Source organism: Symphalangus syndactylus, chromosome 5 (genome assembly GCF_028878055.3).
Source record: "Symphalangus syndactylus isolate Jambi chromosome 5, NHGRI_mSymSyn1-v2.1_pri, whole genome shotgun sequence".
Classification (NCBI taxonomy): Eukaryota; Metazoa; Chordata; class Mammalia; order Primates; family Hylobatidae; genus Symphalangus; species Symphalangus syndactylus.
This window is the reverse complement of record NC_072427.2, coordinates 90142246-90169354: the sequence shown is the minus strand read 5'-3', so window position 1 is coordinate 90169354 and position 27109 is coordinate 90142246. Positions and strand designations below refer to the sequence as shown.

Below are 27109 nucleotides of genomic sequence, written 5' to 3'. Positions count from 1 at the left end.
CCGCGCTGGGACTTAGCCTGCTGGCCTACACAGAAGGATGACAGGCTGAGGTAGGATTCGGAGGGGTCGAGCTTCATTGCCCAGGCCCCACCAGGGATGAAAATAGCTTCTGATGAGCCAATTTATTTGGACACTGTCATTCATTTTTTTCCTTCTTAAAAGAAGGATTCCAGAAAGAGAATTTGCTCACTTATTCAGGCAGCCGGTGGGTTACATGTGTTTATGATGATGGACCTGCAGATTTACAGTGAATCTCACCTGGTAACCAGTCATCTTAAGACAAATTAAAGGAGTCCTTTGAAAAGTAAGTATATGGAAAACAAAAAAACAAAGACAAAAAAAACTAAGGGCTCCCTTCTACTATTTAAGAACTCAATAAAACAAGGCCCTTTCCACAGGGGAAAATGTTGAAATTTAGAAATGTGTTTAAATTAAAGAAATCCTTGAGGACGTACTTACAAACAACAGACTTCTTTCCTAAGTGAGTGCTTTCTGTTTGCCTCTTCTCAAATCCCTTTGAACACAGTGCAAATCTAAGAGAAGGTCATGCCTACTCCTTGTTAGGTTTCTCACACAAAGATTGTTTTTCCCATGTTGAACTTTACTCCCCCATTCATTTGCCTTTGGATTCAGTAATGATCTTGATTTCTTCTCATTTCTTTCATTTATCTGCCATCTGTGGAATGCTCTCTCCTCTTTCCTTGCCTGGCAGGTTTTTTTCTCCTGTAGTCCTCCTAAACAGCCTCCTTTCATCCTCCCAGATGCCCTTTCTCCAGCTTCCAAATCCCTCCCAACCTCCACTTCCTTTAAGAAACCTTCTCTTTTGATCTCCATGACAACAGTCGCACCGTGTCAATGTATTTGCACGGTGTGCAAGTGACTGTATTTTGTATGTCCTTCCCAATCAGTCGGCTGTAAGCCGCCTGTGGCAGATGCATCATCCTTTAAAGGGACAGTAAAACAGTAGATGTGCAAATGCTCACCGCACCTTCCTGGATGTGAATTATTAGAACAGGCATCTCTTGTGCTGAAGACCACCAGCCATGTTCTGTTTCCCTCACGCCTCCCGCCTCCTTCCCATTGAAAGGAAATGGCCTTTGCTGGATGTGCAGAATTCACCTGTTGGCTGGAGTCTGCTAAAAGCCTCACTGCAGAATTTCATGTTTGAAGAACCCTGCCTTTCTCAGACATGTTGAATAATTTAGTTGGGAAATGAATTGAACATTTTCTTTTTAGATTCCTCCAAATCCACTCAAAATCTATTCTCATTTCCCTTATGTGACAAGTTGGGTGGACAGTCTTTTTCATCTTTGTGCATTTTCTGCAGCCTCCCCTTACCTGCTTTCCAACATAAATAGTAGCCACTCCATAAGCTTGCTCAGTGAATGGGTGCATCACATTGAACAAACCTTAACTGGGCATCTGTTCTACACAAGGCATGGCACACCAGGGACACCTACGAGTGAATCAGTGTTCAGAATACTGCGTGATACTTGTAGTGCTGAAGGTTTGCCCAGAGTGCTATGGAGGGGCAAATTGGGGTCAGAAGGATTGCCAGAGAAGAGCACACTTCACCTGAGCTAAAGGGTGACTGGACATTGCCTTGGAGGGTACACTGCTGTCGCCAAAGCAATTGGCATACAAAGCTGCACCCAGGTGCAAGGACAGAAGACACCCAGGAATGGAGAGAGGCTCAAGTGACTCTGGGGTGAGGTATCCATGGTGATCACAGGGGTGGGGGATGGTACAAGCACAGATGAAGTAGGGACACATCTATGGGACAGAACCTACGGAGCCTGTATGTAGGGGTATGGTGCGCTACCAGCAACATCCACGTCACCTGGAAAACTGTTAGAGCTGCAAGAACTGGGGACCCACTCAGAGTTCCTGAATCAAGAATAAACCCTGGGGGCGGAGCCTGGTGAGGTGTGTTTTAAAAAGCCCTCCAGGGGATGCCAGTGCTCCCTTGAGTCTGAGAATCACTGTCGTTATCACTGGGAGTCACTCAGTGATTTAGATTTGGCTTTGCTGGGAGAGACTATTTAGCTAAAAAGCAGCAACTATGCATTCCCCCATTTCTCAGGTTAGCCAGTAGCCCATTTTCCTGGTTCTTGGCAGAACAAAAGGGAATAAACGCACATAAAACTGTTAGACCTTCCTGGTCTTGGGAGTAATTTAAAGATCTACCTTACTCAGCACTAAAGGGATTCTGCTTTACGATAGGTGTAGGGGTGGTGTGAGAACCAGCTGGCTATCTTGGTCCATGGACAATGGATTTTGAGGGAGCTACGTCAGGTCGAGGAGATCTCTTATATTATTGCCTCAAATAATTCCTTTCCTCTCCTCTCCTCTCTCCTTTCTTTCCTCTCCTTTCTCCTTTCTTCCTTCCTTCCTTCCCTCTTTTTCTTTTCTTTTTCTTTCTTTTTCACAGGGTCTCACTCTGTCACCCATGCTGGAGTGCAGTGGTGGGATCACGGCTCACTGCAGCCTCAACCTCCCCAGGCTCAAATAATCCTTCCACCTCAGCCTCCTGAGTACCTGGGATACAGGCATGCCACCATACCTGGCAAATTTTTGTACTTTTTTGTAGAAATGGGTTTTTGCCATGTTGCCCAGGCTGGTCTCCAACTCCTGAGCTTAAATAATCTGCCCAACTCAGCCTCCCAAAGTGCTGGGATTACCATCAGTGAACCACTGCTTCTGGCTTCAAATGATATTTTTGTTCATATATCTCTCCTTAGAGTTGCACTGTATTAAATACAGTATCTGTGTCCTAGGTCTCATAATGGGGAGATGTATGGCCATGGGACTGGCTCCCCTAAAGTCATTATCTTTCGAGGAGCTAGGAAAGGATGAGATGTCCACATTTCATGAAATAGAAAAGGGCCACATGACCTGATAATGAGACAGTGCTTAGAACAAAGGGGCTATGCAATTTCGGTTTGAGAAATAAATGATAAATGACAGATTATTTGAAATAGGCACTGTCTTGAGAGCCAAGAATGCTACTTGCAGGATGCAGCTGCCATATTCTAGTCAGACGTGGCAGCTGAGGAGGAAAGAGTGGCCAAGGTGTATGTGGGCTTTGCCTTGAGACATAAATGCAGAATGCTAGAAATAGATTGATAATTTTATGACATGGAATTGAGGTTAACTACTGCAAAGCAAAACTCCATTTATTCCATTTCTAAAGTATAGGACAGCTTCCGCTTTATTCATCCAGCCAACAAACACCTGTGAAATAGTTCCTGTCACTGGGACACTCCCTTTTTGAATTCTGTTGTTCTTCATACATCACACCACCTGCTAACCACAGTTAACATTTCCTGCCAGCCACAGAGGCCTATCAGTGCTCTCTGCCAAGGACCACGTGAGGGCATTTGGGCTTTGCTTCCTATGAATCAACCCTGAGGGCTGGCCTCTGGGAATGCCCCCACCTAGCTCCCGCACCCAACAATGGGGACCTAGAGGGTGTACTCTGATGCAAAAGAGGGGGTATGCTACTCTGTGAGCCTAAGGCTGGGCCCCAACTATTTAGCGGTGGCTGAGTGAACCCAAAGAGCTTTGGCCCACCACACACGCCTGGAAGGCCCAACCCAGAGTAGCCCCTCTGCAGGTAATGGAGGCCCTGTAACGGCAGTGTGGCCAAGGAGGGCAGGGCAGGGGCTCGAGAAAGGCCACAGAGATAAGGGAGGGAGGGGCACCCCGACTCCAATCTGATAAACAAGCACAAGAGGCAGGATTTCAAGGGCATGGTCATGCGGCCATGAAAAATGCTTGGAAGTAGTTTTGCGGGGTGGGAGAAGACAGTATCTGATTCTGGAAGCTTTGTAAGACAGCGCCACTGGAGCGCCAATCATGATCCAACACTGCTGGTAAAGAGGTCAGTTGGGCAGGGGTGGAGCTGAGTGAGATGAAGGCACATCTACCTCTCACCCAGACAAACCACCGGGTCTGCATGCTCTGGAGGCATCCTGGATGTCTTGATGAGAAAAGACAGGAAAGGAGGGTGAAGAAGAATCTTCCTCGGGACCAAACAGGTCCTTTCCACCGGGGAGGGCAGGGCGTGGGAAGCTGGAGGCCAAGACAGGGAGCCAAGCCAGGAGTCGCCCCGGCCAGTGCTCTGACATGCACACAGGGCAGCCTCTGTCTACCTTGTAGGTCCTTAAGCTGGAACTGCCTCCCTTTCCCTCCTACCCTATATATAATTTATGTTATATTTAATAATATAAATTAAAGAATAACTAAAGAGAACCCTTAAGTGATGTAGGAGGAGAGGGTAAGTGTGGAGACAAACTGAGTCCTGGAATCCACAGGGATGAGGCTGAGAGCCAGTAGCGGGTGAGAGTGACCCTGGGCTGGAAGGGACACACAGATGGGAATGGCACTGCCAGGAGGCAGGTGGAAGCTGTGACAGTCAAACTAAGACAGACAGACAGACAGACAGAGAGAGAGAGAGAGAGACAGAGAGGCTTGTAAAGGAGTAAGCGACATCAGTCACATAGCCTTTGTCATTTTTGCTAAGTATCTGTCCAGAAGAACCAAAGAAGATCCAGGTCTCAGAAGGAGCCTGCCCACTGAAAGGTGAGCTTTAATTTTACAACCGGAAGGAATTCCTGAGTGCTTTACATCTGTGCCGAAAGAACCAATGAACCAGAAGCCATTTTTGAGTGGGGGCACTGCTATAAAGCTACGTGAAAATATGGAAGCAACTTTGGAACTGGGTAACGGGCTGAGGTTGGAAGAGTGTTGAGGGCTCAGAAGAAGACAGAAAGATGAGGGAAAGTTTGGAACTTCCCAGTGACTTGTTAAATTGTTATGATCACAATGGTGGTAGTGATATGGGCAATGAAGTCCAGACTAAGGAGTTCTAAGATGAGACGAGGAACTTATTAGGAACTAGAGCAAAGGTCACTTTTGTTATGCATTATCAAAGAAGTTGGAGGCATTGTGCCCCTGCCCCAAAGATCTGCGGATCTTTGAACTTGAGAGTGATGATTTAGTATATATCATATATGGTGGGAGGGGCTAGCCTTGTCTCAGATGAGACTTTTTCAATTGGATGTGGCTCCCTCTCGAGAGATCATCTCAATCCAGGAAATAAGGGTTGACAAACTGGTCCCTGCTCCAGATCTGTTTGGCCACTTGTTTTTATGTGGCTCTTAGCTAACAATGGTTTCTTGTTGTTGCTTACATTTTTAAATGATTGAAATAAATCAAAAGGGAAGAATATTTTGTCATGTGAAAACTATGTGAATTTCAAATTTCACCTATCCTAGGTAAAGTTTTACTGGAGCCCAACTGTCTTCACTCATTCACGCATGGGCTGCAGCTGTGCCTATGCAGCAGCATTGAGCAGTTAAGACCAAGACTGCAGGGCCTACAAAGCTGAAAATATCTGCTCTCTGGCCCGTTAGAGAAACACTTTGCAGACTCGTACAGGACAGTGCTGCGGACAGAACCAGCATGTGAGGTAGAACTCACTGGGTGTGCTGCAGTGAGGTCCAAGGCAGGGTGGGGAGGAGAGAGGGGAGAAAGGTTGACAGGAGAGGCACTACCAAGAAAGGAGCGTGGGAGAAAGGCCTGGGCTCTGCCCAGTGTTGGTTAGAGTTCGTTACTCTCCTTTTATCCTTGCTCCAGTGGATAGTTCTAACTTGTGTTCTATCAGAAGACAAGGAATAGTAATGTCTGCATTAACAATGGAGCTCTGGTCCTGGATTCAATATCTGCCCTCTGTAGCTCAGTGGGGATTAAGGGGAGGATGGCATTCTTTCTGTAGAGCTAGTCTTTGTCTCTCTTTCCTTTTCTTTTTCTTTTTTCTTTTTTTTCCTGAGACAGAGTCTTGCCTTGTCACCCAGGCTGGAGTGCATTGGTGCCATCTCAGCTGGCTGCAGCCTCGACCTCCCAGGCTCAAGTGATTCTCCTCCTTCAGCCTCCTGAGTAGCAGGGACCACAGGCACATACCACCACACCCAGCCATTTTTTTTTTTTTTTTGGTAGAGATGAGTTCTCACTATGTTGCCCAGGCTGGTCTTAAACTCGTGGGCTTAAGCAATCCTCCCAATTCAGCCTTTCAAAGTGCTGGGATTATAGATGTGAGCCACCATGCCTAGCCTCTTATCTATTTTTGGGTAATGAAAGGCTTTAGCCTTGACTAAAGGGAATTTTAGACATCAATATGCATGAATAGGTATTTGGGAGGAGAGTATTGAAAAAGTTGCCTAGGCTAGGCACAGTGGCTCATGCCTGTAATCACAGTACATTAGGAGGCCGAGGCAGGAGGACCGCTGCAGGTCAGGAATTTGAGACCAGCCTGGGCAACATAGTGAGACCTTGTCTCTACAAAAATCAAAAAGTTAACTGGGCGTGGTGATAGTGGTATGCACTTGTAGTCCCAGCTACTCAGGAGGCTGAGGTAGGAGGATCACATGAGCCTGGGAGGTCAAGGCTGCAGTGAGCCGAGATGGTGCCACTACACTGCATTCAGCCTGGGTGGTAGAGTGAGACCCTGTCTCAAAACAAAAAACAAAAGAAAAGAAACAGTTGTCCAATAGGCCACTGTATGTTCCCTGTTAGGAATGTGCTAGAAGCATTCAGACCAAGGGCCCCTGAGAACACTCTGGCTTATGTCTCAAAACAAAAAACAAAAGAAAAGAAACAGTTGTCCAATAGGCCACTGTATGTTCCCTGTTAGGAATGTGCTAGAAGCATTCAGACCAAGGGCCCCTGAGAACACTCTGGCTTATGTTGGAAGGAAACACTCCAGAAGTCCAGATGCAACACGTGCCACAGATTCCACACGGGACCACGGGAGCAACACAGGCACTCCCTGAATCACACTCTCCTTCAGTGGGAAGCCTTGTTTCCTAAATTCACTAAGGATCTGCCACCTAAATTCTTCTGTTATTTACAGAAAAACAAACCTTGTTTCCAACTTCAAGTTGTTACTGGCAGGGAAAACGAGAAGGTAAAATGGTTTGATTTCTTATACGTCTATAATTACCGAAGCACAAAGTACTTTTATTTTCGGTCTCAACTTAAATTTTTCAAAAGAACAGGAAGAGTTTATTATAGGAATTGAAAGAATTTAAAGTAGCTTTCAGAGTTTTTAATACAATGAAGAGTTTGGCTTTAAAAATGTTATGGGCTATCTTGAACTAGTTTGTTACGTCTTAGTGCATTAACTTAAATGTATTTGAACTAGTGAAATATGTTTGAAGGCACACATTGTGTTTTTCTGTCTTGCTTCATGCTACCTTGAAAATAGTCTGGAAAATAGCTGTGCTAGGGCAGCTAATTCATGCCCTTCTGGCTGGGGTTCTTCCTGTGATGGACCCTAACCAACTTCGTCCAGCTGAGTTGTCATAATAATAACAATAAAACTAATGTCATGTTTCTTCCCTTGCCTTAGGAGAGGGGTCCATGACATAGCAGACGCCATTTGATGATGTCTGTGTAATTCTTGATTGTATTTGCTTACACAAATCTTTTTGTTTCTCCAAGAATGTCAAATGAAACTTTATTGTCATTTACTTTTAATTTATTCAGAACCACTTACACTGTCTTTTGGATTTCTGTCAAGGCATCAGTTAGCACTTTAATTAGCTTAATATTTGTAAAAGTATTTAAGAGCCCTTTCCGAGACTTCATCTTGCATAATATAGACATCAAATCACATAGACATCATAATATAGCCCATAGAAAGATATTCAAGAGGAATAGAAATATATTTCTATTGAATATATTCCTCTTGAATATCTTTCTCTGGGCTTACATTTGGGATGTGAAGATGTCAATTTCCCACGAAACTTATCATAAATTTGACCACTACTGCCCTTTACTTTTCAATAAACTATATTGAAAATTACCATAGTAGAAACTCATGTGAAAAGTGGTTGGTCACCTGGTGTACTGAGTGCGGTTCACATCTTTGGGTGCCTGCCATTGTATAGTCTAGGGATTTCACTGTATCATGAGTCAGACCTGAACTCGACATGTTTGCTGTCTGGAGATCCTAATAGCAGGGATGCCGTCTCCATGGCAGTCTCGGAAACACGTAATGCTTCACAGGCAATTGTGATATGGAACACTTGTCTTCTAGGCCTCTTCATTCCCAGCTCACATATACACTCACCTCTCCTTCACTCACCCATTCATTCATTCATGGAACACATGCCAGCCATGAGGGATCAGAACTGAGTAAGCCTCTCTTCCTGCTGCCAAGGAGCTCCCAGAACAGTGGAGGGGATGCACATGAAACAGACTGCAGAAGCCACTGGGTGGGAACCTCCCTGAGCCATCCCCAAGAGCAATGGGTAACATAGAGGGTGAAACTCTAATTGGAGATTCCCATCTCCAATTCCCATTCCCATCTTCATGGGGGCAGTCATGCACAATCTGAGCCTCAAATGAGCAGGAATGGACAGGAGAGGTAAGCGTGTTACAAACCACCTGAACAATGACAGGAGAGACGATGACACTTGTGGACTGCTGTGTGGGTGGGTATCCCTGGGAAGGCAGGGCAAGGTAAGGGGCCTGAATCCGGGTGCTGCAGCTGATGTGGGATGGCTGCCTTCACTAGGTCCTGGGCAACCTCTGCTGGACACGAAAGATTTTAAAATCAGAAGCTCTTCTTTGGTGAAAGAAATAACTAAGATAAAAAGGGTGCCAGGTGTGGTAGCTCACGCCTGTAATCCCAGCACTTTGGGACGCCAAGGTGGGTAGATCACGTGAAGTCAGGAGTTCAAGACCAGCCTGGCCAACATGATGAAAACCCCTGTCTCTACTAAAAATACAAAAAAAGTAGCTGGGTGTGGTGGCACACGCCTGTAATCCCAGCTACTTGGGAGGCTGAGGCAGGAGAACTGCTTGAACTCAGGAGACACAGGTTGCAGTGAGCAAAGATCGTGCCACCGCACTCCAGCCTGGGCGACAGAGTGAGACTCTGTCTCAAAATAAATAAATAAATAAATAAAAATAAATAAAATAAAAGCAGAAAGTTGCTTATTTTGATCAATAGAGGGTGTTGTTACAGAAGCAGTGCTTGTTCAATGATAATTAAATAAATGTAATATCTATCTCCAGTGTTACAGAAAGACCACCAAAGTGCCCCTTACATTTCAAAGACTTAGAGTCTAAATGGCTATTTTCCCACCAAAACCCCAGAACTATTTCCTCCTTTACCCTGTGTCTCGGTACTGAATGCGTCTTTTACTTCCGATCAGCGTCCGTGTCCATGAATGAGCTTCCACCTTAGACTTCCCACGACTGCATATGTCCACCGTGGCTGACAGATGTGGGCCTCCCTCTTTGAGGCTAACGCTATTTCTCCTTTTTTCTTTCTTCTTACACAAAACAGATATTCTGAATTTTATGCCATAAATAAAGGCATGTCGTATGTAACACATTGTCTTTTACATATACTTAAGACTTCGTGTAATAGCGTCCAATTCGATTGAATCAGTGACGTCCTTTAAAAGCTCATTATATAAACAGGCCAATGTGAAATGATAAGCTGGTGACAGGGCAGCCCCTACCTCATTAGTCAGTTAGATCACCGGCAAGTCTGCCTGCTGACAGGCCATGCCACAAAGGCCCACTACAGAGATAGATTGCACTCCTCCATGAACAATGTATTAACAGTCGATTCACAATCGAATGAAAGCCAGGCTTCCTTTTAATAGTCCCACAACATGTTCATCCTTTGGCACTAAAAAGAAATTTAACTGCAATGCACTAACTTTTGTGGCTGCTTTCTACAGAGAGAGAAAGGATACAATGCCTTTTAAAGCCTCCGAAGTTTCCATTTTTAGTATAAGAGCTAGATCCTCTGTGGACAGACACCTCTCTCATGCAGGACCCAAAAGACCCAAAAAGCTTTTGAGGCCACAGTTAATACCTGGTCTTTTTCAGGGCAAAACACAAGAGAATGTGTAAAGCTAGTGGGTAAAACTTCACAGTCTTCAATTCAAGACAGAGTGAGTCAGCATTCCATTTGTAGAGTGGCGGGAACGCGTGTGGGGTTATGGCTTGCTGAGTGTCTTTATTCTACAATGTGTGTGATGCTCGCAGGTGGTGGATGTGCTCACAAAGACCAGTGACACCGCCTCCCACACTCCTCGGCCTGCACTTTCTGTGCAGCTAAACAGTCATATCACGCTGCCCGCTGGAAACACGACTCATTGGCTGTGGTTGACAAACGCTGACACAAAGGGGCTCGCTGCATTAACGCATGTAATACCAAAGGTGGTATCGCCCCAACAATGAAAATCCATTTTTGTTACAGAGACTGGTCATCTTATGAAAGAACCCATACTAGAAGGAAAACAAACAAACAATCAAACAAACATATCATCTCATATGCAATGTTAGAAGATGCAATGGTTAGAAGAGGTGTGTGATGTGAAGACCTCACTGTGGTTGTTGGCTGCCCTCTTCTCCCAGTGACGCCACAGAAAAAAAAGGGTGAGGAAAGAGATAAGAAAAAAAATCATATGCAATGAGAGAAATTCAGAGCTGGCACAGTTAATGCTGGGATAGTTACAGAGCTTTTGATTCGATAAACAACGTTCTGGTTGAAATGGAATTTGGCCTAAGATAGTCATCTCCAAGAGCACATTCAGGAGGATGACTAATGCCATGGCCCACCAGGTCAGGGCCATGCTACTGACTTGAAGGTCATGGAACAGTGGTAGTGGTGATGAGCTTGCTCCAGAATCAACACTGCTTCCTTACTTGAGAAAATTTGCTATGGAAACCATGGCTGTTGAATGAAACGATGTGCTTAGTGATGTAATTGTTTACACTGTGGCTCAAGCTTTCTTTCTCTCCCAGCTACTTAACAACAAACACTAAAGTAACCAGCAGCCAGTCTGCCTCTATGGGCCACACATGGCTTAGCACTGCCCTGGGAGTCAGTTGATTCAACAGCTCACTTCACTGGCAAGAAAATTTAGGGGCCTTCTTGAGAACACATCTAGTTAGTGGCACGGTGAGGACTTGGCCTGTTTTCTGCCACCTCGGTGGACTGTCTGCCACCGCATGCTTTGCCATTTAAAAAAGGCAATTTGAAAACATTTTTGCTGGGATGAAATGAGAGCATGCAGTCAGGGACATCAGTTTCACTATTTCTGTAGAGACCACTACTTAGACCTTGATCAAGATTCAAGGAAGGAAAAAAAAAAAGATGCAACCACTTTATCCTCTGAGACACAGAATTTGCTGTAAAAGTATTCAAAATGTGGATACAAATACTGCATTTTAAGAAAAGGGCTTTCAACTTAATTTTGAAAAAATAAAAGTTTTGTAAAATTCCAGAGTCTTGGTGTCGTAACACTGAACAGGAGCGAAGGACTCACGCTGGGGGGAAAGCATAGAGAATACAAGTGTTTGCTGAGTTTACCTTCCATGTGATTCTGATGCTCTGAGATGATATAGGCTCCAGGTGGACTTCCTGAGGTGGACCATCAGGAGCTGTAAGGACCAAAAACCCACAGGCAGGTTAGAGAAGCATTCTGGAGCAGATCGAAGCCTACACAGCCAAACGTGGTCCCCGAGGACATCCCATCCCCATGTTTGGCACAGAGGAAGAAGTTTTTTAGCGGTCATGGGAAATGTCAATTTTGTAGAATTACTGTGTCCAGCTCTTGGCCTTTGTTTATTTGCTCTTCGGAAACATGAATCTTGGGGACCTATCATGGTATTCCTTCTCACCATGTCTTTGACAACCTCGTGAATCAATCCCAATTTTCAACCAGGGGTACAACAGAAAGTTGCAAAACAAAATTTCCCTTATAAAGTGCTGTCTATGGTGTGTATTGAAGGTCCTTCTCTACCCGCTGGAAGCTTTGCTGAGTGATGTGGTATTGGGGTTTCTCAATTGATTAGAATGACTTCGGGCAAAAATAATCAAGATTCTTCTGCCTTTGGGTGTCTTTCATGGCTTTTGTTCTTCAATTAAAAACCCTTGTGGCCGGGTGCGGTGGCCCACGTCTGTAATCCCAGCACTCTGGGAGGCTGACGTGGGCAATCATGAGATCAGGAGATTGAGACCATCCTGGCTAACACGATGAAACCCCATCTCTACTAAAAATACAAAAAATTAGCTGGGTGTGGTGGCATGCGCCTGTATTCCCAGCTACTCGGGAGGCTGAGGCAGGAGAATTGCTTGAACCCGGGAGGCAGAGGTTGCAGTAAGCCGAGATTGCGCCACTGCACTCCAGCCTGGGCGACAGAGCGAGACTCCATCTCAAAACACAAACAAACAAACAAACAAAAAGCAACAAAAAAACCCTTGTGAACCAGGGGCTCTAGCCACAGAGCGCTGAAGCAATGTTAAGGAGAAAAACAAAGTATGCAGTTTAAAGCAACCTATTTCCGCTGAGTGTGCAATAAGTCAGTGGGCCAATGAGAGACAATCCCAATTACAGGGGGCCAATGACAGATGATCCCAATTACAGGGAGCCAGTGAGAGACAATTCCAATTACATCCCAGTTAGAGCTGATTGGTATGTGTTGGAAATGTGCTACGTACTAGGTACATGGTGTAGAACTAAGAGATGTAAAACATTTTGCCAACCAAGAGTTCAGAATGTAATCAGAGATATGAGATACACACACTGAAAGAAGGTTGCAATGCAAGGCAGCAGGAAAACAGGTGTCTTCTGAGAAGCAGAAGCAAACGACGACATAGAGATCAGAGGGAAAGAGTCCTTTAGATTAAAAAATGTTTTTGGATTGACAATTTTTAGATCACTGCAGAACTACGGAAAGCCAGTTTTGTGGACATTTGCAAAAGGTTGTATGGCACACGGGAGATATGAAAGCTGAAGTAGTGGATATGAACTCATTTTGGAGAGTTTGGCAGTGATAGGAAAAGTAAAGATACCTTATAGATAAAGGGTAGATTGGGGAAGGGCATGATCAAGGGAAAGCTCACTTCCTATTTTATAAAGGAAGGGGAAGTTCTGAGTAGTAGCATGATGTAGTTGCTAAGTTGATGGGCCATTTGAGTTTTTTCTGTCCAAGTTCACATTCTGGTTCTATCACTTGTTAGCTGTGTGCTTTTTCTGCAGGTTACTTAGCTTGTCTGTGACTCCATTTCTCTCTCTATATAATGGGCCAATAGAATTTGTATCATAGGGTTGTTATGAAAACAATGTGTTCAGTAAATATAAGAAATCATAATCATAATATAATTATCACTAAGTGTTTTTAAATAGAGGGAAGCAAATGGGAGAAATTTAACAACAACAACAAAAGGTAAACTTGAAGGAATAATGAGTGTCCTGGCAGAAACTGAAGAGGGCAGAAGATACAGGCTATGGAGCGAGTGGGGCAAAGGAACAAATACCTCTGGGATGGGAGGAGGGCAGAGCGACGGGAGGCCTTAGGTAGGCTTACCGGTTGAGAGAAGCCAGGTAAGGGCAGACACAGGTAAACTTAGTGGTTGAAAGAAGCAGGCTGAAACCTGATTGTTGCTTTTCTCAACAATATGACAATAAGCCAAGCAGGAAATCAGAATGGGAACATGAAGGAGAGAGTTATGGGCTTTAGGAACAAAACAAAGTCTTGGAAAATGTCTATGCTCTATAGAAAAGGGTGCACCCTGTGTCTTAGGGCACTAAGGCGCTCTATCAAGGTGCCCCTCCCCAGGAGTCAGTGCTCTAAGACGCAGGGATTGCTACTCCAAGAGGATAATGGGACTCCACAGCTCCATCCTCGCGCTGAGGACCAAGCAGGAAGCTGATTCTGCAGGTCGGGGCTGGCAGGACTGGGAGAGAATGATGTTATAAGAATGCCAAGAAATGGGTGGGCGCGGTGGCTCACGCCTGTAATCCCAGCACTTTGGGAGGCTGAGGCGGGTGGCTCACGAGGTCAGGAGATCAAGACGATCCTGGCTAACATGGTGAAACCCCGTCTCTACTAAATGTACAAAAAATTAGCTGGGCGTGATGGCGGGCGCCTGTAGTCCCAGTTACTTGGGAGGCTGAGGCAGGAGAATGGTGTGAACCCGGGAGACGGAGCTTGCAGTGAGCCAAGACCATGCCACTGTACTCCAGCCTGGGCGACAGAGCGAGACTCCGCCTCAAAAAAAAGAAAGAAAAAAAAAAAGAATGCCAAGAAATGAAGCCGATTCTCCAGCATATATGGTTTGTTATGGTTTAGAAATATGAGTTTGAAAGGAAATGGGGACATTGCAGCCTCGATTTTCCAGTTAAGATGTGCTCATCATTAAAACAAAGGTGTTAAGAGACAAGAGCTGGAGAGAGAGAGGAGGTGGGGGTTAGGCCTCTGGGCTGCTTGTTCCCTGCACCCCTCATTCACACATTTGCTGATGCTGTCCCTGACGTCTGATCCCAATGGCCCCTGTCCTATGCTTTCTCCACCGTTGTCCTTGTGGGGATCCCTATCTCTCACTCTGATGCCCCACTCCCACCCCACTTCTATGCCTGGTGACAGTTTGTATTTAGTTCCTAAACGTTAAGTCTGGTCTCTGTTATACTCTTTTAAAAGGGACATGGCCCCAGAGCACAATTCACACTGGTCACCCATCCTAGTAATTTTCTGCTCCCAGACGGCACCTCACCGTCCTCTCCACGCTTTGGTTCTGCGCACTCCCTATGCACCCTGTGTCCCAGCCATGTCCAAAACACATAGGACCCCTGGGTAGATCCAAGCCTTTTCCCTGGAGCTTTCTTCTCCCTCCATCAGGGTTTGCCACCCGTGCCTGTGAGCCTCCCGCTGCAGCTGATACCCTCCTAGGCCTGGGGACCTGTCCCTGTAGTGTGCGTATATGTTTGGGTGTCTATCTTTGCATGTCTCTGGTCACCCAGCAGACTCTACATGGCACCAGGAACTGAGCCCAGAGTGAGTCCTTGCTTTGAACGGGTAAAACAATTTGTAGACGCTGAAATGCTGAGCATGCCTCCCTCTCCTCAGCAGGTCCGGGGACAGCTGGCAGTCTGGAGTGCTACAGCCTCTCAGATCTATTAATTCCCAAAGTGCAAAGGCTCTGCTAGAACTGAAGTTAAAGTCCAGAACAGGAGCCGAGGGAGCGAATGGCTTCCAGCTAATGGTGATTATTGTTAAGCCTCTGCGCCCAATTTCTTGCACATGGGGTCAAGCTCTTAGGCAGGAAACTTCGGACATCAAATTCAATAAAAACTCATGGAATGGATTTCCCTCATACACAGATAATTCTGTGCTCATTGAAAAGCACACAGTTTTCCATAAAAATCCTTGAAAAATGATTTTTGAGTCTGACAGCTATACTGAGGCTGGGTTACTTTAATTTAGTTACACTTAACTGAATTTAACAAGAAGCCAGTTTGTTAGGAATTGGAGGCAATGTCAGGGGCACTGTCTCATCCTGAATCCTCTGGGCTCCCTGGGGTGTGGCCTTTGGTGTGGTCCTCTCAGGAAGATGGCAGACAAGAGTTGCAGCCTTGATTTTCCAGTTGAGATATATTCATAATTAAACCAAAGGTGCCAGCATAGTGTTTACAAGAATGTCCTCAATTCCATCAGATAGCATACATTTCATAATGTAATCATGAATTGGGAATAACTTACTTTTCCAATCTGGTCTGGTATTTATTTTATTTTATTTTTCTTGAGACAGGGTCTCACTCTGTTGCCCAGGCTAGAATGCAGTGGCATGATCTCGGCTCACTGCAACCTCTACCGCCCAGGCTCAGGCGATTCTCCCGCTTCAATCTCCCAAGTAGTTGGGATTACAGGCGTGTGCCACCACGCCTGGCTGACTTTTGCATTTTTAATAGAGATGGGGTTTCACCATGTTGCCCAGGCTGGTCTCGAACTCCTGGCCTCAAGTGATCCACCTGCCTCAGCCTCCCAAAGTGCTGGGATTACAGGTGTGAGCCACCATGCCAGGCCCAGGTCTGGTATTTTATGAAGGTCCCCACTGAAGAGGAGAGGTGATACAGTTCTTGTATCCAGGACAGACTTGTCTGTTTTTAAGAATGTAACAGCTTTATTACTTAGCCTACCAATGCTGCCATGATTTGTCACTAATGTATTTATTGTTCTGCCTGTTCCTGAAGTGAAAGCATTTGGATCCCTCCTCTTAAAAAGTGATGAAAACAGTCCAGACAAACCAAAATAATTTAATTTATACAAACACACAATAGGGCTGTGTCCAATATCATTAGGAAGGTTTTTTGTTTGCTTGTGTTTTACAAAGGGCACTAAATTTTCTACTATATTTCCAAAACACTACTTAAAAATTTTTTTTAATTATAAAAAATTTGCCTTAAGAATTTTATTGCTTTCAGTATAACTCCTGAGCTGTAATTTTTTCATAGGTTATCATCTCATTGCCAGTGATGCCTATAAAATTACAATCCAAAGCCGATTGAGTTCCCAATGCAAAATGTATTAAGGGTCAAAAAGTAGGTATATCCATTTATTTAACTAAATTTGAAAATTGTGTTGACATTGGACATTGAAGAATTTACTTACATGGTTTCAAATGTAATATATAGAAAAAGCAGAATTGGCTTCCCCACTTTGGAAGCCGAAGTGGGCAGATCACCTGAGGTCAGGAGCTCAAGACCAGCCTGGCCAACACGGTGAAACATGGTCTCTACTAAAAATACACAAATTTGCTGGGTGCAGTTGTGCATGCCCATAATCCCAGCTACTGGGGAGGCTGAGGCAGGATAACCGCTTGAATCCAGGAGGCGGAGTTTGCAGTGAGCTGAGATTGTGCCATTGCACTCCAGTCTGAGCAACAGAGCAAGACTCCATCTCACAAAAAACAAGTGATTTTCCAAAATAAACTCTGCATTTCTAGGAAAGCCAAAACTCTTCAATCTGTAAAGCAGTAATAAGCAAAGACTATCTTTATAATTTCTATTATGTTTGCAAAGGTAAAAGTCAGGACGATTCATTCTGTGTGGCTGAAAACACAGGGATGACAGGCGCCTCCTGATTGCCGAATGCATGGATCTCCGCTTTGCTTCCCCATCCTTATCCTTCCTGGCTACGTTGTCTCTGCTCCTATCCCTCCCCAGCTGGACAGCCTCCCACTGCCCAGCAGCTCTTGTGTCCCTCCCAGAGCTGAGACTCAAGCCTCACTGCTCCATTCTGCTCCAAAATACTCTCCTCCCTGTCTCAATGTCTTGGCTTTAGCCAGCATCTTGGGGGCCTCATCATTAATTGATATGGGCTCAATCACCCCAGTGAGAACCATTCCCACATTTTTGCCTCTGGTTCTGATTGGGAGATTTGCCTTGCATGTGCCAGGTCCTAAACTAGGCAATGACTGGGATACAAAAGTAGAAAAAAATATATAAATTTTTAAAAAGTAGTGAGGAGCAGCTGCATAATTCTACAAACACACGTTTGTCTTCTACCGGAGTTGGGTGGGTGGGTGAGAGGCATGCTCTGTGTTGGACAAAGGGAACCAAGACAGTATTTAGTAAAAATCAAAATACGACAAAGAATAGCTGGTGTCCAGATGGGGAAAGGCTGAAGTCATGTAATAACTGCTTATTAAATAAATGGCCCATTTATTTAACCTACTTATTTAATTAGCACATCCTATGTGCTAAACACCAATCTAGGTGCCTGGGATACGGCAGTGAGTGAGCAGAACAAGCAACTCCACCTGCCCTGGTGGGATGGGATCAAAACAGACCATAAGCAAAATAAATCAACAACTTATACGGTACACTGGGTGGTAATACAAGCGACTGTTAGAAGGAGAGTGGTAAGGGAGGCAGGGGACCCAGTGGAGTGAGCAGGGGGTTGAATTTTAATAGGGTGGCCAGGATCAGATTCTTGGAGAATAATATTTGAAAGTGGTAAGGGAAGAGACGAAGAACATTTCAGAACATTCCAGAACTGTTCCAGAACATTTCAGGATAGCAGACAGGGGTATACACAATGTGTATGAGGGATAGCAGGAAGGCTGGTAACTTTCTTTAGGTTTAATTTCCAAAGTTTCTTCAAACCCAGGATGGAGGAGAATGACAAAAATCTATAGAAGCAGATCGCTGAGGGCCTGGTTGGGCATGGGGTGTGCTCGGCTCTTCTCGCTGAGTGAACGCTGTGCATTTGACTTTTACTGAAGAACACATTGATGCCGCCCTGTGTGCTAATGAGCACAGCTAGCCTTGTGTTTGTTTCACATGCTCCTGACTTTTATTCCCTCTGCCCTCATTCCATCCTCTCCCCTCCACCCCAGCTCAGCACATAGGAAACTCTTCTTCCAGATCACAGCTGCTGCCCTGGAATGGAAGGAAAGATGGGGCAAGGACTTAACTCAGTGCCAGATTCATTGGAAACCCAGCGACTCTGCGTCGTGACCCTTCCATAATCCACACCTTCCATTCTCTGATGGTCTGTCAAATTCAGTGGTGTTTCAATGAGTGCCCACTAATTGAAGCTGCATGTTCTATGCACAGATTTATAGTGAAAATAATGAAAGGGGCAGCCACCCCAAACTTGGTCACAAGGCACCAAGTGACTCATGACCTGCAGGGGACAGCTGCTAATGGGGAAGTTAGTCTGTAGCAAGGGTTAGCTGTGAATGTCACGTGTCACGTGGCTGATCCGTGTCAAAGAGACACACTTCGGGTCCATTAACAGCTCATCTCATTAACTCTGACTGTGTCACTTACTCTCTTGACTTCTCCTTTGTTGTGGGGGCTGCTGGTGCTAGGGGTGGTTGGGGAAGCCGTGAAGACTGTGCTGAATGGTGTGGTCTTGGCTTCATGGCTATTCTCTGAGGTCGAGTGTATTAAAGTGGTATGATAACGCTTTATGTACTTTCACATGCAACACATGCAAATAAACTGAGTAGTCTGCGGTGGGAGCAATGTGATTTCCCAACATTAGGTAGGGACACTATGCCAATGGCCGCAATTCCTTCCTCACTAAGCTTTGCAGTAGATACAGCAGAAATCTAAAACTCAAATTCCCATGGTGGCCAGACTTCATCAGAGATCCATAGACATTTCTGTAAAGATTCAGATAGTACAAATTTTGAGCTTTATGTTATTCTTTTTTTTTTTTTTTTAAAGATGTAAAAACTATGCTTAGCTCAAGGTCTGTAGGTGAAATTTGGCTCACCGACTGTAGTTTGCCGATCCTTCAATGAATGGAGGGTGGGAACTCTGGCTCACTGAGGGGGTAGGGTCAGCCTCTGGGGTGGCCACTCTATGCTTAACTCCAGCTCATTGCTGCCATGCAGGAACTCAAGAGGAACTCAAAATTTAGATTTGCAGCTGAAATTTCCAGATTTTAAAAATTAACATCGAATTTAAAAGTTTTGCACAACACTAAGCAGACTCACATCCACAGGCCTGGTCTGTCATGGGCTGCAGCTTATGGCCTGGGACATGCCCTATTCCATCAGGATGGGGGGAGGGCACCTCAAGCTCCAGATGCAGCCATTTCATGGGTGGTCACTGGAGCTCGGATGGGGGCTGTATTCTTCCCCCATCTGCTTTCCTCTCAGCCTTCCTGTCCTATCTTTCACCTGTCTCTACTTTTCTGCATGAAGTCCTTGTCTTAGTCTTTTGGGGCTGCTATAACAAAGTACACTAAACTGCATGACTTATACACAACAGAAGTTTATTTAGTTCTGTTTCTTTTTTTGACAAGGAGTCTCACTCTGTTGCCCAGGCTGGAGTGCAGTGGCACGACCTCGGCTCACTGCAACCTCTGCCTCCAGGGTTCAAGCGATTCTCCTGCCTTAGCCTCCCAAGTAGCTGGGATTACAGGCATGTGCCACAATGCATGGCTAATTTTTTTTTGTATTTTTAGTAGAGATGGAGTTTCGCCATGTTGGTCAGGCTGGTCTCGAACTCCTGACCTCAAGTGATCCCCCTGCCTCAGCCTCCCAAAGTGCTGGGATTACAGGCATGAACTACCGCGCCTGGCTCAGAAGTTTATTTCTTACAGAAATTTATTTCTAGAGGCTGAGAATTCCAAGATCAAGATGCCAGATTTGGTGTCTGGTCAGGGCTCATTCTTCTGGTTCATAGATGGTGCCTTCTTCCCATGTCCTCCCGGGGCAGAAGGGGTAAGTGATCTTATCGGGCCTGGGGCCTATTGTATAAGGGCATACTGATGCTATTAATGACGGGTCCACCCTCACTTCGTAAAGGCCCCACTTCTTAAGATTATTGCATTAGGAATTAGGTTTCAGGATATTCATTTGAAAGGGAAGGCATGAACATTCAGACCAAGGCACCCTTCAGAATTTCACTGTGGGTTTAATCCAGGATATATTTTCTTTGCACACACACACACACACACACGTGCACACACACGCACACACACATGGTCTGCTCATTGTGACACCCATTCTAAAGGCAATACTGTGGGTAATGTTTATAAATGTTCATCTCATACGTTCATCTCCCTTATGTCAGACACACACAAGGGACAGAACTGTGAGCGCATATGCCCCCTCCACATCAGGTGGGATATCATCATGGACAGCAGGGTCCACGAAGACATGATGATATACCTCAAAGGCTGCCGTCAGCAAAATCCCTCCTCTGTCCTGAGCTGAGGAGTCCCTAACTATACCTGGGAGATGGAAAAAGGCATTGCACCAGGGAGGAAGGCATCCTTGAACTTGACTTTTCAAGGAAGAGCACAGAAAAGGAGACATGGAACTTGTAGTGCCTTCAAGACAGGGGAAGAAGCACAACAATAGAGGTGTGGGAGCATGCAAAGGCAGGTGAGTGCTGGGCACTGGGCTCTGGGGAGTCACTGAGTGTCGTTGCAATGTAGTAGCATCAGGGGGCATCCTCGTGTGCCCAAGACTTGGGTACTAGATTACAGTAAAAGTGAGTGGGCCGACAGCTTCTGGAGGCTCCCATATGAGGAGTAAGGGAACAGTGGGACAAGACAGCTACAGCTCCTAAAAAGATGTGCCTTTGGGTTTGCCTGCTGGGAAGGGGCAGCAGTGTCTACAGCCCCTGCTGAATACTCTAATGAGGATGCCTTTGGCCAGAGCACCCCATTCTAGGTAAGTCACACATGGGAAATTGACTTTTACATTTCAGTCATGCAAACCTATGAACCAAGACAAAGACAAGTTCTCTGCTGTAGCTTTTCATTTCTAGAACCTGCTCCTTTCCTTTCCTTCCCCTTAGCTCCTCTGAATATTAAAGGAGAGGAGCTGTGTGGCGCTGCCATAGCCAGGACACCCAGATACAATATAAAAGGCCAGCCTGGGAGCCAAAGAGGCAGCATCTGCATCTGTCTGCAGACATGCCAGGCAGCTGCCCTGCAGACCAGCACCCTGGAGGCTGTTCACCTGGCCTTCTGGCAGGGAGAGAGCTGCTGCCATGGCAACTGCCAGCCACAGCGGAGGTCACAGAGGAAACGAAGAAAAAAGCAACAACAGCAGCATTAATAATGGCAATCAGAAAAGCAGGTGCAAAATGCACCACCGGAAAAATGCTGTTTTCCTGAGGAGGTGGCTGGGATGGGGCGGGATTAGAAAAGGGCTTGAGAGAGAAGGAGAAGATTGGGCAGGAAGTCAGAGATGACATTTTGGGCTGAAGGATGGGGACAGCTTATTCTCCCTAAGTACCCAGCATAATGAAATCTCAGGGATCTGAAGAAGTTAGTGGGTTGTTTACATACATAATTAAATACAATTCTATTTTTTGCAGAAGCAGATTAACACTTATTTCCCACTTATTTCTGAGACAAGTATTTTCAGAGCTTTAGTTTTTTTCAGTGATCAGATATGTCTGTGTAAGGAGCAGAAAGGCACCATAATGTCCATTTTGCAGATGAGAAATCACACAGAGAATCCAAGTCTCAGAAATGGCCCACTCTCAGGCACTTCAGCCTAAAGATCTTCTGTCACTCACTCTTGAAAACAATTTTCAAGAGCTGATGTCTTCCAGCATTGAAAAATGAGCATTCCTCTGCAGTTCAGGAAGAGTTGTACATTTTAACCTATTCTCTTGAAGACAACATTGATTACAGATATCAGAAGGGTGAAAATGTTGCATTTGATTGATCCAGCCATCCAACTTCTTAGGATTTAATCTAAGAAAATGATCTTGGAGATGGCAAAAGACATACCACCAGGATGTTCATTGTAGTGGGGTTTATACTAAAGAAAACTTGAAAATAATTGACCCGTTTGGCAATACGAGATTTGTTAAACACGTGGTGAGAGATATCATTACAAATTGTAGAAAAGTACTTGAGAGATACATAAGCTCCATTTATATTTGGGATGCTGTTAACGAGGGTAGCAGAGATGAGGTGGTGGGAAGGAAGCCAAGATCAACCTCTCTTGAAAGTTGGAACAAACCTCCGGTCTTCTGTTAGCCATCTGGGTGTGGCAATCACCTTAATCTTGGTGATGGAGAAACAGGGACCTGAGACTAAGCTGCCATCTTCCCTGCAGTAGGGAGTGGCTCATTGCTCTGATGGTGGGCAGGAAAAGAAGAGGTAGGTTCGGGAGCTGGACATCCTTTCCCTCCAATAAATGGGCCAGGCATGCAATCCTGGTGGATGAAACCCAAGCGCAGTGGCTTCCTCTCCTCCTGCCAGGAGGCGGGTTGACAATCAGCATTCATGGACCATTGCCTCATTGCTCAGTTCTCTGCACATCTGTTAATTTCACCCCCAGGAAACATGAGTGGCTCACAGTGTGTTAAGGGGTGTGAATACACTGGTGCGTGCCTGTGTGCATGTGCATGTGTGGGTGATGAAATTATTTAGCCAGTTATCACTGCCTGTTCCTGAGTTAGCTCTCGGTGGGAAAATGATGGAAGCTGTTTTGCCTTCTCCACAATGCTTATCTCTATCTTCTGAATTTGCAACACTAAATATAATGTTATTTGTAATACAAAAAAGAGCAAAAACACTATTTTTAAATATTGACATTTCTAGTCAATAAAATAATCTGTTCCCCTTCCCACATCTCCTGCACAGTAAGCATGCTTGCAGATTCCTAGTTAAGCATTACTGCTTCCTCCCACACTGGACTTCACAGGGTCTCAGGAAAGAAACACACTCACGGTTCTCCTGTCAACCTGGATTCCATGTGTCCAAACAAAGGAATTGTAAAACGGCATGATTCTTTGAATCTCACCAGATTGTTAGCCTCATACGTCTTTCTTTTAAGTCTTGGAAATAGGAAACTTGAACTAAATCCTATTTGAAGAGCAGTGCCTTCAAAGTAAGATGCAGAGCGCTGTCTGCGTTTTTTATAGGGCACAGAACTACGGAGAGCATGCATCAAAGACCTCCGCCTAGCACGGGCAAAGGTCTGCTTCTGCATTTAAGCATCTGAGCCCTCAAGAGTTAGCTCCCGGGCTCCTCTGGAGCAAGGTTCCGCCCGGTCCCACGTACCTGCCTCGTCCGCCGTGATGGTGAGTTCGTTGCTGGGCTCACTCTTGCCAATCCGGTTCTTGGCGTACATGCGGATGCTGTAGGTGGAGGAAGGGTGGATATCAATGATGGTGGCCGAGTTCAGCTGAGGGGAAACATCTTTGGTTCTCTGAGCAGAATCCCAGGAGTCTTTTGGGTTTTGTTTTTCAAAAAAGAAGAGATAGAGACGTGAGTTTTTTTCCTCTGCCTTTGAAAGTTCACAAGTAGGAATTAAAAACCAAAACGAAACAAAACAAAAAGACGGAAAGAAAGAAAAATTACACTCAAAGTGATTTCTCACTGCAATGTTCCCAGCTTTCTGGCAGAGTTGGCCATCAGAGGGGAAGTGACATCCCACACTCATTATTCACGCTGCGAGGGACACGGGGCAACAAGCCAGCCGAGTTCAGGGAGGGGTGATGGAGGAAGCACAGATCAGCCGACTGGGGGAGATCTCAGAAGGCAAATTCCAGTGGTGGAAGCTGAGGCTAGTGGAACGGACCATGGCCACTGTAAGCACTCATTGTATAGGACAGTACAATGAACTATGGTTTGGATAGTACCCCTGGGCCCCCCCCAAAATCCCTGGCATTTGAAAACCAGCAAAACTTCAAGCCATATCAGATCCTTTCCTCCCCAAATACAGTGTGGTAAAAACAAGATAATCCCATACAAACCAATCTCAAATTCCAGAATAAATCCTGATTACCAAACATATTTTTTCAATTCTATTTTTTGAAATCATTTAGTGCCAAATCCTTGGTTGTAGGAATTATTTTTCAACCACAGCTAATTATAACAGCAGCACCTACTTTGTGTGAAATGTTATCACTGAATCTGTGACATTTTGTATCTGGTGGTTTTCAGGCTTCAAGCAAGGATGAGCATGTCAATACACGGTTCTTATATCAAAAGAGTTTGGGCAGTTGTTGATTGCAGCTGGGTGGTCAACAGCTGGTGTTGGCTGGGGATGAACAAAGGAGGCCCCAAGACAGTAGACAGAGATGGTGCCTACATATTTCCACCCTCCTCAGGGTCTGCCTTGGTGGTGCTCACCACACAAGTAAGTCTTCCATGGATAATCTGAATCTGTTCCCTGCTGGACTTTAAGCTCCAGGAGGGCAGAGGCCATGCTGGCCATACCCAGTCTTTTATCCCTAGTGCTATCACAGTGCCTGGCTCATAGTAGATAAATAGTACATGAATGTTTAATAGATGAACAAATAAACCACAAATACATGGACCTCTGAGTCTTGGGAATGGGGCCAATCACTTTGTCACACTAAGGGTGAGTATGGCAGTTTAGGGGACTTCTCTGTCCAGAGTTAAACATAAATGCAAGAGATTTTCTGGAATTGAAGAAAAAATATGCGACTTAAAGACTGCTTTTGAATACTGTAACTTCTCAGAGAATGAAGCCTAATAGAAGCTGACAATGAATATTGCAGTTAGAAGGAAAAAGCATATTTGGGGTCAAGAAGATTAGAGGTGGAAAAACATGAAATAGAAAGAGTTGGAAAAAAAATTGACAAGGGGAAGAATGGGATTCAATAGAAGACAAATGAGGAGAGGAAATTTTTTATCAACGAAACGGCACACACCTATGAGTCTTGTCCCACAGAGAGAAAGCCAGACCTTCTGCAGAGATGTTTAGAAGGATGAGGAGGAATGCCAGGTGCCACAACATGCAGAGACATTTGCTAAGTAGCCCCTGGAGGAAGTAGGCAGTTGTGGTGGTTGATACCTGTGCCCAGGCAACATGGAAGTTTCTGGAACTGACGGGGCCAATGAAGATACAGCCATCTTCACTGGAGGCTTTTATCTGGGAGTTGGCGGGCAGCCTGGAGAGGCATATGAGTGTCCATGACTGCAGTCCCTTACACCAATCCAAGGCATATGGTGGACCTGGGTAGGGTGGGGACAGTCCCCTCTTGGTGGTCACTGGGCACCTCCACATCCACGCTCTGTAGGTTCTTTTAGCTCAGCCCCTATCTCAGTGACGTCGCCTTGTTCAACAATCTCCCAGTGTGACTTATATATCCTCTCTGATGCTGCATTTGCTCTCTGTCTGTAGAAACAACTACTGACTCCCTCCAATGTGCTGGGGGACCCGTTACAAAGCCCATCCTCACCCTCCTGTCCGTGGCCTTCCCAGACTCTCCCCAGTCATACTCGCCACTTTTCAGATCATGGATGTCCATGCATACATTTCTGTTTGTGATTTACTCCTAAGAACTTTTTTATTTGGTCAATGGTGCATTCTTCCTAGTTATATTTATATCTCAATTTTCAGTTTCATCCTCCCATCAGGAAAATGTGCTGGGCATTTTCAAATGTGACTTCTGTGGCCCCAAATCTGTGGGCACATTGGAAACACCTTGGGGCTTTTTGATAATTCTGCTTTCAGATCTACTAAACCAGAGTCTCTGGGGAATGGTGCCCACAAACCTGTGCTTTTAAAAAGCCTCCCTATCTTGGTCATTCCGATGTATAGTTTGGACAGACTGTATTATTTGATAAAATTGTACAACATTCTACCAAGGTAAGGTTTTTATTTCCTTAGTGAAAGTCAAGAAATTCAAGCCCTGTTACATAGCTGGTAACAAGAAGGGCTGGGATTTGGCCTCGCCTGTGTTATCTCCAAGTTCAAGGTCATTTTTCTGTAATGCATGACCTCCACATAGTCCCTGAAAACACCTAATAAGACAGGATTTCGATATTTCCAGGCACCTGCTGAAAATCTCATATGCCTAGAAGAAGACCTTCTGGCAAGTTATTGACTTGACAATGCACAGAAATTGTTTGGTCAAATGTAAGAGAAGAAAACTTTGGCCAAGAATTACTGTACCATCTGTGGGTTTGTAGGAAGTCTGAGAGGGCTGTATAGGCTCAGAGTTGCAGCCTGGTTTAGGAAGAAGTTGTCAGAAGCCTTCATGAAAGAGTGGGCAGGATGCCATGGCTTGCTCCAGGGAGACTGGTGGTGTAGGAGGATGGGGCATTTCAGAGTCCCACTGCAGCCTCTGTGAGGTGAGGAAGGAGTGAAGAGCTGACAGGAGCCAGTGAGATTGCGCTGGGTGCTTGCTGGGGAGCTCACCTTGGGGGTCAGATACCCCAAATCCAGTGGATGCAAGAGCAACAAGGACTAATATAAGAGAGTGGACTTGGTATGAAGAAGTGCTGTTAGAGGCTAAAGACCAGAATGAGTGAAGGTGACTGAAAGTTCTGGAGGTGAATTACATGAGAGGTTTAACAATGGAGAGGTAGCTGGGAGAAGGAGCGGGCCCTTCATGTTGGTGAATAGGAGGAGGTGTGGGGACACAGGAGAGCCCCTTGTTCTGTCTTATACCTCTCAAGGATAACAGTCCTCAGGGTGAACTAGGGGTGGGAAGCCCAAGAGAGGAGAGGGGCTAGGGGTGTGCACCTTCTGTGTCACAGTCTGTGTTTCCTGGTTACCTTTCAGGGTGTGACAGAGCTTGCCATGGTGCTGAAACCCGGTCAGAGACCTGTGAGGCACCATGGACAGGAGGGAGGGACAAGAGAAACTGTGGACAGGACGGAGGCACCGGAGAAACTGTGGACAGCAGAGGCCAACAGAGAAACGGTGGACAGGAGGGAGGTACCAGAGAAACTGTGGACAGGAGGGGCCACCAGAGGAACCATGTGCAGGAGGGGCCACCAGGGAAACTGGACAGGAGGGGCCACTAGAGAAACCATGGACAGGAGGGAG

General features: G+C 45.4%; 1 protein-coding gene across 2 annotated transcripts in view; it reads right to left on the bottom strand.

The window, feature by feature from the left end:
* The window catches only part of DSCAM (DS cell adhesion molecule), an 812726-nt gene that overhangs the window by 122963 nt on the left and 662654 nt on the right, over positions 1 to 27109 (bottom strand). For both annotated transcript variants that reach the window (XM_055279737.2, XM_063640588.1), the window contains 2 exons: positions 23365 to 23532; positions 11402 to 11472 (listed from right to left, as the gene is read on the bottom strand). In XM_055279737.2, the coding sequence (XP_055135712.1) occupies positions 11402 to 11472; positions 23365 to 23532 (239 nt within the window). The remainder of the gene's footprint in view (positions 1 to 11401; positions 11473 to 23364; positions 23533 to 27109) is intronic.